General features: G+C 39.6%; 1 protein-coding gene across 6 annotated transcripts in view; it reads right to left on the reverse strand.

Annotated features, from left to right (window-relative positions):
• Nucleotides 1-285: 285 nt before the first annotated feature.
• sez6b (seizure related 6 homolog b) overlaps nucleotides 286-12,607 on the reverse strand; it is a 210,298-nt gene continuing 197,976 nt past the window's right edge. For 3 of the 6 annotated variants that reach the window (XM_068585588.1, XM_068585584.1, XM_068585590.1), the window contains 4 exons: nucleotides 6,830-7,024; nucleotides 5,069-5,104; nucleotides 4,789-4,888; nucleotides 286-3,589 (listed from right to left, as the gene is read on the reverse strand). In XM_068585588.1, coding sequence (XP_068441689.1) covers nucleotides 3,451-3,589; nucleotides 4,789-4,888; nucleotides 5,069-5,104; nucleotides 6,830-7,024 — 470 coding nt within the window. In that variant the 3' untranslated portion in view covers nucleotides 286-3,450. The remainder of the gene's footprint in view (nucleotides 3,590-4,788; nucleotides 4,889-5,068; nucleotides 5,105-6,829; nucleotides 7,025-12,607) is intronic. The other 3 variants (XM_068585585.1, XM_068585587.1, XM_068585589.1) reach the window with 3 other exon arrangements.

The raw sequence follows: 12,607 nt of genomic DNA on the forward strand, positions 1-12,607 counted from the left end.
TGAGGGAAATGCGCACAAAGAGGGCCAAGCCAGCCCACCAGATGAGTGGAGGAATGGGTTTTCTTAATTATGGAACCGTGGCGAGGCAGAATAGACTTTGGTGGGCCAGAGTCTTGGCAATTGATGGGAAACACTGGGGATGCGATCATGTTGCTCGTTGAACTTTAGTTGGTGGGTATTTTAAGTTTAGCTAGCTGTTTCCCCCTGCATCCAGTCTTCATGCTAAACTAGACTAACCACAACTAACTCTGTACTTGATACACAGACATGAGGCAGATATCAATATTTTCATCTTAATCTCAGGAATATAAACATATTCCTTCAAGACCCATTTATTCAAAGCACATTCGGATTTCTTAAGGTTTCATCAATTTCAAAGAGCAACTTTTTTTGGCATACGCTGATAGAAGCATGCTATTTTTTGCTGACATTCAATTGTGAGATTTTACTTTTAATAGACATCCCATGAATCAAAGCAAAATGGTGGTAGGATACATATTATGTATATTGTACATAACACAATGTAACATCTATGGTTATACGCACGTAAGGGCACAAGCCCTGCATTGTTTCCATCAGCTTTCCGAGATGGCACTTTTCACTGAAAGTCCTCAGGATGCGAGCACAGGATTAAAAACTGTACAAACTGCTGCTGTTCTGTTACTGTTAAAGAGCTAGAAAAATAATCCGGTGGCCCAGCTTTTCCAGGGGGTAGTGTGATGTCTCTGTCGGGTAAATAAAGCAAGGCTCAAATTCAGTGTACAGAGAACCGTGAAGTATCAAGGAAGTCACGAAAGGTCTAAGCCTGACAGACGTTGAAAAGACCACCAGGCTTCTTATCGGTCCATAGTGAAACACACTAGTGTCTTCAGATTGAAACTTCATATTCTCTTGTTTCCTGTGGAAAGAATAAGCACGAGGTCACAGAGGGAGTTGCTTATACAACACATAGCAACAGAACTTAAAGTGACTTAGTCTCAAATGTTCTAAAATAAAAGTACAAGGCAGTGTTATTCTATTTTTTGTTATTGTCAACAAATTCCCATAAAAAAAATATTTTTCAATTTCTCAATCTATTATTTCTGACTCCTCTACCCTGCAAAGGTCAAGGGGATATACTACTATATTGGTAGAATGCAGTATACATTTAAAAGATCCACAGTTCTTAATTATAAATACATGAATGTGCTTTATGAAGGAATGAGTTATAGAGAGCCTCAGTCAAATACCCTGTTTTCTGAAGATTTAAAGTAAAACTCAGCTCATCAAAAACACATTCAAATGACCCATTGACTTTGCGACAAAGGAACCAGACAATACCAACAGATAGGGCCACATCAGAGAATCATGCAGGACTGCACCTTTATTGTACACTGGCCTGGGACAATTGGCCACACTGTCTGGCTGGTAATGTCCAGGGCCGCAGAACCTCCAGGTCTATGTGAGCCGACTCATCTATGCTAATTTGATTGAAATTGTGTTTCGCAAATCACACCAATAAATTACAACTGACATTCAGGGCCATTAAGTGGGTAAAAAGTGATCATAATCATTGCAACGTCATCAATGTATATGTTGACTATGGTTTTGAAACTTCAAGTTTGGCATTTTGGCCACTGTAATTCAGTGGCGGGCTGTGGGTTTGCGGACTGGGAGAAAAAATTGTCCCTGTAGTTACGATCACAGACCGACACACTCAATACACGGCGCGTTCATACAGTCCACTCCGCCACATGACTCCACCCATGACTGCACACGGGGGCGAAGGGACTGACCCGCAGAGCCGCTCCATATGACGAGAAAAAAAGGAAACGTCGCGAGCAAGGTGCGAAGTACTCGCCACGCACGTTGGCCCTCACTTTCATTGCGCCATGGGGTTTCAGAGACTCTCTAAAGTGTGCGTTAGACTCCTTAGTCCGTGTTTCAAGATGGGTCGGGTGGGTTGGCGGCATTGCCGCAGGCCCTTTACGTGGGGCGCCCTGGCGACACGGCACTAAGGACAGTGCGCACCGGTCGACAGTCGTGCCAGGAGCAGGGGGCCACGTCCCTCCCTGGCGAGAAGAGAAGTCACAGCGAGCACATATTCCATGGCTCTGGGAAGACCGGCGAGGTCCGGGCATCGGCGTTCTAAAGCACCTTCGGCCCAAGCTTTTCCAAGCCGACCTAGTTTTGGTCGCTGCGCCCAGTGAGGGCCGGCACAGCAAGGGGAGAGCCCAAACCCATCGGGACACTGACCCTGCACAGTGTAGACATGACATTGCAGTATTGCTTCGCCGGCGACATTTTGGCACGGGGAGAGGCCACGGGAAGAAGAACCAGCAGCCCCAGGTAAATAGACTTGTACTTGTGCAGCAGCAACTACAGTACTGTTGCTTGTTTATGTTAAATATAAATGTAAATGTAAAAAACAGTAACATAATCAGCATTTCACTCACCAGACGCACATAAGTCTCTGTGGGAAAGGGGTCATCAGTAAGTCCTGAGATTCTACATTCTAGGTGAGACGCTAGCTTCACTGACCAATCACAGCACATGTCAGATACGTTCTTTATTAATCCCCAAGGGGAAATTTTTTAAACCATGTTAATGGTTACGCAGACCCTGTGACCAGTCACACGTCCAGGGTCTTGAAAAGGCTGTTTCATGTATTTTAACCAGGCTAGTCTTACATTGATAAAGAGAAGTGAAATGTGAATTGATTAAAAAAATGCGGTTAAACAGATCCCAAGAAGCCATATATGATGTCTGAAGGAGCAGAGGAACAGTGCAATGAGAAAATAAGCAAATAGGAAAAAATAATTATAGTACATGTTGTGTATTTGTGAAAAACAATTACATCATAAAAAAGCTCTAATGTTTTCATTAAATAAAAAAAATACAAATAGATATAAATATCTAAATACATATATGTAAAATGATAAAATAGCGATAAATTTGTGATTCTGTTTAGGCCTTCAGAGAAGGATTAGAAGGCTCTGACGCCCCACCACTGCTGTAATCTTGGTTGTTTGGAAGACATTAATCGCAACCACAATGTTGGGATTAACTTTCCTGAACTGAAAACACAGTGGAAGGTTTGAAGTTGTCAGATAAGACTCGGGCAACTTTCAAACTGTTGTTTTAAGATTGACAAAATGTCAGTTTTGTGCAAAAGTAGCACATTGATTGGTTCAGATTACAAAAGCAAGTCTGGAGACAGAAAGTATTCAGGAAAAACTGTCCACATTATGCAAAGAGCCAGAGGAATGGGTTCCCAACAACTCATTCAGTCTATGCCACTACAGCAGGTTAATCCAGCCATGCTGAAAGACCTTCTCTGGTCTCAAACCAAGGGTCCAGTGATGATGTGCATTGGAAAAGAGAAGCAATGAAAAACAGGGGAACACTGGAGATAGACAAATTGCCTGTAGAATAATGTACCAGGCCCAGTTAAACACACGTGAGCAAACGCTAGCCAACCCTTTGAAAGACTGACATATGTTGACTCACTGTTGTCTCATAAACTGAGTTGTCAAATGTAGATTCTCCAATGATGTTTTCATATGGTAAATTTGAGGACAGGGAGAGCTGCAGTGACTTCTTCTGAACCCTGAGCACAGACAGAGAAAACAAGCATGACAAAGAAGGAAAAATAAACATTTTATAATTCTATGTAGGAAGTCATTACTAACAGCAATATTCATAACGTCAATACACCTCTTTAATACTAAAGGACAAATAAATCATATTTTGAATTGGTTTTGCTGTCTTTGTCATACAGTATGTTCTGGCTGGATGACATACTGCCCTATGTTTTGTCAATGTGAACTGAAATTCTTGATTTGTGATTTTATGAATAATTTCATATACAGTGAATAAGTCGTTACGCTGTTATGATGTTCATTCTGTACATATTCCATCTATTGTACTTCTGTCGATCTTGATAGAGGGATCCTCCTCTGGGGTTTTCCTGATCCAAGGTGAGGTCCCGGGACAGAAGTTGTTGTATGTGTACAGATTGTAAAGCCCTCTGAGGCAAATTTGAGATTTTGGGCTATACAAAATAAATGTAGTATATTTGAATTCATCCTAATCCTGTGACAGATATTTTAAAAATAAATTTGATTAAAGATAGTGTGAGTTCATTCAGTTCAGTCAGAATTGTGCCAATGTGTAGTTGTTTTGCCTAACATGTAAGCAAACAGTTGCCTGATTACTGGTGCACTCATGCATCATTAGCATTCATCTACCGTAGTGCTTTTTAACACTGGTTTCACTCTCCAATAGCTCTGGTTTGGTGGCCACCAACGTCCGAGAAAAATATCTAGCTCTTTTTCAGCTAAATGTTCCACAATGTTCACCAGCTAATTGCTAACATGGGTAGCATACAGTGGGATACAATGAGAGTGCAGTGTTAGCAATTATGCCATGCCTCTTAACAATATTCACATTTATATCACCTGTAAAAAAAAATCCCCTTCAGAGACACTAAATATGAACTGAACATAAAACCAGTGTCCTGTCTATTTTGTCTGTTACCTTTTTTTTTCAAAAATTGTTTCAAATTGTTTGTTTTCATTACAAGTCCAGTCCTTTTCTATCCATTCATTTATTATGTTTTTTAATATTTGTGCTATTATATATTTCACATTTAACAAATTCCTTCTGAATACAGTGCCCTTAATTTAATTGTGATACAAAGGGAACTATACAATTGACAAATCACAACTAAATCATAAACAGTAACCAGCAAACCATTTATAAGCATTGTGACATATTTTCCCTTCTTCACAGATTATTTTAACCTACTTGGAGAAGTAGATGTATATCCCAATGAGGAGGATGATGATGGGGATGAAGACAGCAAATGCAACTTGGGCTCCCTCCATTCTTAAGTTTGTAGTAGACACTATTGGAGACAGAAAGCAAAATTTAAATGTTTTCCAGCCTGACGGGTTAAGTGTTAACATTCCCTTTGTTTAGAACAAACATTTTGACTTGTATTTCATGTTTTGGAACTCTCATCAGAAAGTTGTTTATTATAATTGCTGAAAATGTAAGGTAAAATGAATTTATTGGCATAACTTACCATCTAATCTGTGCTTGTCATATTCCGCCGAATGTGCTGAGAGGAATGTACATAGCAACGTAGCAATGTAAAAACAAGGGGGAAAAAAGGACAAAATAAAAAAAAAAATTAAATAGTTAGATGCCACAGCTCTGCTGCATTGTGTGTGTGTGTGTGTGTGTGTGTGTGTGTGTGTGTGTGTGTGTGTGTGTGTGGTTTACATTACCAATCTCCAACACCTGCCTGGAATCTGTTCATAAAACTCATCCCTGGCTTCCGCCACATTTTTCGCCAAATTGTTTCATCAGCTCAGTGGTAGTGTGACTCTCGGCCACTCTGTGTCCGGTTTCGACAAAGTACTTTTCTATTCATGAAATCATAACTAATCTCTTTTCCCTGTGCCCAGGATAACCGCGTCTACTCCGCAGCCCAGCCGCTGCCACAGCCGCTCAGGCCGCCTTACCGCCGTACCTGCATTCACCTCCTGCTCTGCAATTCACCAGCTGTCATTCAATAAAAACCCATTCCTTTACCTACCCTTCCGTCTCCGTGTCTGCTCTTGTGTCCTACCTAAACCCACCGTAACACAAGATAAACCAAAATGCTCTCTTATCCATAAGAGTTAAAGGTTTCTTAAGTAAAGTCAGTGAATATGGTGTTGTTTGTACACTATTTCCATGCGCATGAGACATTTTAAGGACAGGAAAATAATTTTTGTAAGCATAAAACATATATTTTGTAGAGAAATTATCATGCAAATACTTCATTTGAGCAAACAAAAAAGTGATTCACTTTGAAAAACCCATTGATTTATGCATTTGCTACTTTACTTTAAGTGTAGATTCAGAGGAACCCTCTGCTTTGCTTAATAGAGAAAATGACACTCGCAGATACACCAACATGTGGATGGGAGCTCTGGTACTTCTTCCAATTTAAACTCTGCTTCAGGGCCATTGTAAATTACTATACATTAATAGTTAGAATGGCGTGGCTGTGTTGCGCAAACACACAACAGGGACATTTAAAAGAGGAGAAATAAGCAAAATGGAGTGAAATATATAATCATTGTGTGCTTATTGGGATGTTAGTGTAAAGACAAAATGACATTTTATTTACTTAAAATGAATTTCTCCACAAAATATAATCATGTAAAAAAAAAAATTGTGCTCTAAATGTCCCATCACACACTCGGGAATGAAGCATCAATGTAACAGCACAAGTGTATATCACATCATTACTTTGAGGATGCAGAGCAACTGGACTGTGAATCCTCAGAGAAATCTCTCGGAAAAGGCTGCACATTGCAAACACATCTTCACTGGCACCCTTTTTTGTGCTTTGATCTGAGAACAGACTCAAAGGCCACTTAAAGGCTACCCTTACTGAAACTATTTTCTTCTAAATGTTAGAACAACTAAATCCAGAGTCATTTAACAAATAGAAAAATAAAATAACACTGTTTCTCTCCAGCCTCTCACTGTGAGTGATGTGTTCCTCAAGTTTTTAAGAATTTTTTTACACATACTCATCCTTCTTTGTTTAGCTTAGTTTAAATTGTCTTCCAAACTTTCTCTTCTGGTATAGACGTTACAATAATAATAATACCATTACAATTGCGATTGTAATAGTATTATTATATAGTATATACTTATTAATGATAAGGATGTCATAGATTTTCATGGCCTTAAATTAGATGATGCATTTTAAGAAGCTGACAGTTTGACATATCTAACTGAAGTTGACCTGACAATCAAGTGCAGATATTAGGCTGCAGTTATTTACCTTTGCAGACCGGTGGCAGCCCACTCCACTGGGATGGGTGTCCAGGGACACAGTGGAGTACAGGCTCACCCAGCAGCTGGTGGCCGGTCAGACAGGAGTAGTGGAGAGAGTCTCCAGCCTGGAAGTGGAGCTTGTTGGAGCTGGGGATCCCATAGGTCGGTGTTCCAGGGTGACCGCAGGGCTCGAACGTCTCAGCTTGAGTTAAAGAGGAGAAACATTTCTGATTGACCACCTTGGAAATGTACATTAAAACCAGATATGATCATCACTATTGATCTTTCTGTCCAGACAGCAATCAAATTACATATAACAAATTCACAGTCTGCAGTGAATGACTTTCTTTCTAATATCATATTTAGCAAGATAATAAATACCACTTCTGCAAAAGAACCAACAGAAAGAAGTCTGAATGAAATCTGCTAAGGACTTTAGCACTCTCCATAGGATGACTGTAAACACTTAAAAAAAAAAAATCCTGAACAAATCCACATAAAAAATGTGTGATTAAAAAATAATCAAAATACTTTAATAAATCAGGATATTTTTCTCCATCAGAGGCCATGCTAAACAGCTTCGATCAGACTGTGGGACCAATTTTGTTGGAGCATCTAATTAGCTGAAAATGGATTCACAGTGTAATCCTGGTACAAGCATAATAGAAGACTACCTTCTTCAACAAAAATGCACCTGGGTTTTCAATCCTCCTCACTCATCTCATATGGGTGGCACTTGGGAGCGCATGATTGGAGTTTCTCGACAAATTGTAGATTGCATGCTCCTCCAAGTTGGACTTTTTAAACTCACACATGAAGTGCTAATCACCTTTATGGCAGAGGTCAGTGCCATTGTGAATACTAGACTGTTAATCCCTGTATCCACTGACCCACAGGCTCCCCTCATTCTAACCCCTGCAATGTTACTGACACAGAAAACGGGTGAATCTCCTTGTCCAGACAGTGAGTTTTCAAAAGGAGATTTACTCAAGAACCAGTGGAAGAGGTTTTAGGCTTTGGCAGAAACCTTTTGGGCGAGGTGGTGGCAAGAACATTTGAGCATGCTACAACAACGTCAAAAGTGGTGAGCACCAAAACCCAATCTCAAAGAAGGAGACATAGTTCTAATGAAGGACAGTCAGACAAAAATAAATCAGTGGCCAATGGGAATTATTGTGACTGCTAATCCCAGTAAAGATGGACTGGTAAGGAAGGTGGAAGTAAAAGTGACGAGAAATCAGATGATTAAGATATTCTCCAGACCCATTTCTGAGGTGGTCCTGCTGTTTTCCCGGGAAGACAAGGAAACACCAGGTTCTCATTTGGCCAAAAAAGGCGGGTCTAAGAAGCAGTTCATCCAATCCGATCCGATACGATCAAAGAAATAAATGATAGACATGGATGGATGGATAATTTATCCAATCAGCGCTCTAAAAAAGACTTCCGGGAGGGTCAGCCCAAGGTTGGCCCAAGACTGCGTGTCCCGGTCTCTCGCTCGCGTAAGCGGCAGACAACATGACAGTAAGCATGAGTCGAGTGCTGCTCTTTGAAGAAAACCAAACGCTAACTCGGTATAATCCCTCCTCCAACACCCTTTTGAGTTGCAGTCGTGCTAACGTATTTTACTTCCCATGCTTCCTTTTTTGCTTCCCTTTTTTAAATCAACATGCACCGATCCAGCATACACAGCTATGGGAGTAAGAGACATGATTCACTTGTCGGAAAAATTAAGAAAACATGAGAACACCAGAAGGACACGCGAGGATAACTTTGTCAAGTTACTAAGCTACCATATCAAGTCAATATCACTACCCGCGGATGCAGGACTGCGTTGAAGAAACACAATGAGGTGGATAAAAACAGGCACATTTTATCCAAAATAATTGATTGTGTGAAGTTTTGTGGGCTTTTGAGCTGCACTTGCAGTTAAAAAGAGGAGTATGACAGCGAGGCACATCCGGGATGGCACAAAACGAGCTGTCTGACGGCATGCTGTCGGTGAATGTGTGTTGTGGCTTCAGAAACTTTTTGTCAATCAATACAAAAGTTGGAATAATTCCATTGTGTATGTTGGCTCTCTTTTCTCTCTCTCTCTCTGTGTGTGTGTGTGTGTGTGTGTGTGTGTGTGCGCGCTATTATTGCAGGTAAGCAAACATAATTAGCGTTTTTGTACCTTTGTACACAGCTCTTATGTTGGTTTTGGGAATTTATCAATACATTTGAAATCATCAGTGAAGTGCTATCTTTCGGAGGTTATGCAATATATATATATATATATATATATATATATATATATATATATATATATATATATATATATATATTAGAGCTGTGAAAAATAATGTGTTAATGCATTATGATTAAATTACAGGATTAATGCGTTCATTTTTTTAAACGCATTTAACACATGCGCAGAATGAGCTTCCCATGTACCTATTAACTGTTTCCGCTCTAATGCAGTCAGACTAAAAGGTCAGATGTACACTCGGGAAGACGTTGTCGTTTCACTGTGGCACAACCAGCCTTAAGTAACATCTCAACGCGAAGCATGCGATGGTCGGCAAGGGGCGTTCAAGAGGAATGCGTCAAACCAGCCTCACTGAACAACAAAGACCCTTCACTAAGTCTGCCTGTGACAAGCTGAGTAGCACAGTTGCGGAATTAATACTGCCGTCCGGGGTCTGCGGCGATGTCGGCAACCCACCCGACCCATATTAAAACACGGACCAAGGAGTCTAACGCATGCGCGAGTCAGAGTGACCTGAAACCCTGTTGCGCAATAAAAAAAGAGCTTGGCGCGTGACGCGCGCCAAGCTCAATGGCCAACACACTATGGACCGCCACTATATATATATATATATATATATATTAGGGCTGGGCAAAGTTGAAAAAAATTAACTGATTAATCGCTTTATTTTTCTGCGATTAATCACGATTAATCCCATTATGCGCAAAATTCAAGAATGAAGTAAAAACTAGTGTATTGCAGGCTTTTATTTTATCAGAACAATATAACAGCACTCTGGAGCAACAGCATGTTAACATACATACATATATAGTCCATAAATCTATTTTGTTGTTTTTTCAGTAGTAAGGGTCCCTGTGAGGGACAAGCCACTCCTTATTTGGTCCATGTTCAGTCTGTTACTTACCTTGAAGATGTATGTTAAAGACCAGCAATTGATTTACTTCATACAAAAGCAATTAGTGCTTTTCATATTTTTCAGTTCAGTTTTTCTTAATCAGTGAGAAAAGTTTAGTCTGTGTTGGCTTGAAGAAGTGCACTGAACATCTTGTGATGTGAGGAAAGTTCTCTTCTTTGAGAAAAGAGTAAATATCCAGAAGTTATGCTGACTTAAAGGGCTCGAATCGGACCGCGGGTCAGGAGCTTTGCGCATGCGCGATTATCTTTCAATCTGGACGCGGAGCCTGCCGGGAGACTGACCGCCTGGGAGCGCTTTTTTTTATTAGGTGAAGCGGTTTGCGGCTCTTTGCGGCATCGTTGCTCGTTGAGAACAGAAACTACAGAACAATATGTGCTTTCACGTCAGGCGAGGCTATGGAAGTGCGCGCTTGCCTTCAAAGTAAAAGCAGTGTCGCCATAATGCATTCATAGCGTTTATCTTATTTATTTATTTTTCATGTTTAATTGACCTCACGCGGCCCGGACTGGGAGAGCCGTAAGACGCCCAGGTCTGAACTACGCCGTCTGGAGAGATGTAAAGCGATAAGCCCCTCTCAATGCAAAACAACAACAACAAAAAAAAATGCAGTTAAGGCATAATCAAATACTTAACGGCATTAAAGGATTGCCAGATTAAACTTGCATTAACGCGTTAACAGCCCTAATATATATATATATATATATATATATATATATATATATATATATATATATATATATATATATATATATATATATTAGTGCTGTCAAGCGATTAAAATACTTAATTGCGATTAATCGCATTTATGTCATAGTTAAATCGCAATTAATCGCATTTTTTCTTCTTTATTTTAATGCTCTTAACAATTATAAAGTGCACATTTCAGGTGAACAAGGGTTTACCAAAGAAAATTATAAAGTGCACATTTCAGGTAAACAAGAGCGAGAGAGAGAGGTAGAAAGATTATTTTAACTAATTATTGTTTTATTATTATTATTGTTGTTATCTGTATAAGTTGAGTATGTCTATGTTTTTCTGATGTGTTTTGATACTTTGGCAATATTGTTGTTGCAACATTCATGAGAGAGAGAGAAAGAGAGAGAGAGAAGAGAGAGAGAGAGAGAGAGAGAGAGAGAGAGAGAGAGAGAGAGAGAGAGAGAGAGAGAGAGAGAGAGAGAGAGATAGCAGTCAGGCTCCGTAAGTCCTGTCGTTTGATGTGATGTGTATTATATCAGCTAGATCCTCGTCCTCCACTATGCTAACAGGCTACATGCAGTAGCATCCATTTAGCTGTGGCTGTGGCTGCAATATATATATATATATATATATATATATATATATATATATATATATATATATATATATATATATATATATATAATAAGTGTTAAATATTTAACTGCAATGTAATGCGTGATACATCTTTTTGCATATGGTGATGTTTGCTGAAATTGATTGGCTGGCCCCACCCAAAAAAAATACACCAGCTGCCACTTCTTCAAAGTATACACAGGAAGTCACAGAAAAAAGGACTTCCTGTTAGTTCCGATCTGTAGTCTACTTGTAGTTTACAGATCACGTTTGGATTGATTCATTTGTGATATGTGTGTAGCTGCATCCTTTGTTCTTTTTATGTCTGTCTGTGAAATACATTACTACTGGTTTTGATATGTGTTGTATAAATGGGATTTTGTACTATCAACCACACAAGATCTGTTTTTAAATTAAACCTGAGACTAATAGTCAACAATCCAGCGTTAAGTATTACAACTACACATAAAATAAGAATTTTCTACAACACGTGGTGTTTGCTGTCAGACCTAAGAGCAGACCTTCGTGGCAACAGAAAGGTGTTTCCCATTAGGCACTGGGCCAGGTGGAGGGAGTGCTACTGCGCGTCTGGCTCTGAAATTGACTGCCGCCTTGCTCTCGTGAGAGTATCGTTGACCACGTATGTATGACTTCAGGGCAAGTTGGGAGCAAGTCGGACACAAATCTAACCGGCATGCATTGTGCGCCAATCGCCAGCGATCAATTCTGCGCCAAAACTGGCTCATCTCGAACGAGCCTATTGGCATGAGTGTTGAGTATGGCTTATAGTTTTTGGGAACATGCATAATATTCAGCAAAAAACACTCGTGCCACTAACGGGCATCGCCCCATCACCATCATATTAATGTTCTTTATCGCTTTGTGTTGTTTCTATTCCCCTTTTCTGACTTTTGTTAGCTTTGAGGAACTGCTGGCCTTATAATGTCATTTATGAATGTGTTGTAAAGCATACATAGTCCTCACTTTAGATGGGGAGGAGGGGTCACACAATAATACTTAACTAAAGAGTAGTAACTACCTGAATTAATCATGAATTGCTGATGTTAACCATTAGTGCATCATCTATAAGTACTTCATAATTAGTTCGCAATATATGTTACTTCATTTACAAATGGGGAATCCGTCATTTATAAAGTATGAAAATCCAATCATGAAACGCTTAATAGTCAAGCTTATTAATCAAAAAGAAGATTTATGACTGTTAATCAATTGCATACTAATGAGTTACAAATACGTGTTTATGTTGGAACAATGCTAAATGATGAATTAACTGTTTGCTCATGCTTTAC

Source organism: Clinocottus analis, unplaced genomic scaffold, assembly GCF_023055335.1.
Source record: "Clinocottus analis isolate CAN_PGR_092001 unplaced genomic scaffold, fCliAna1.0.p SCAF_2, whole genome shotgun sequence".
NCBI classification, from domain to species: Eukaryota; Metazoa; Chordata; class Actinopteri; order Perciformes; family Cottidae; genus Clinocottus; species Clinocottus analis.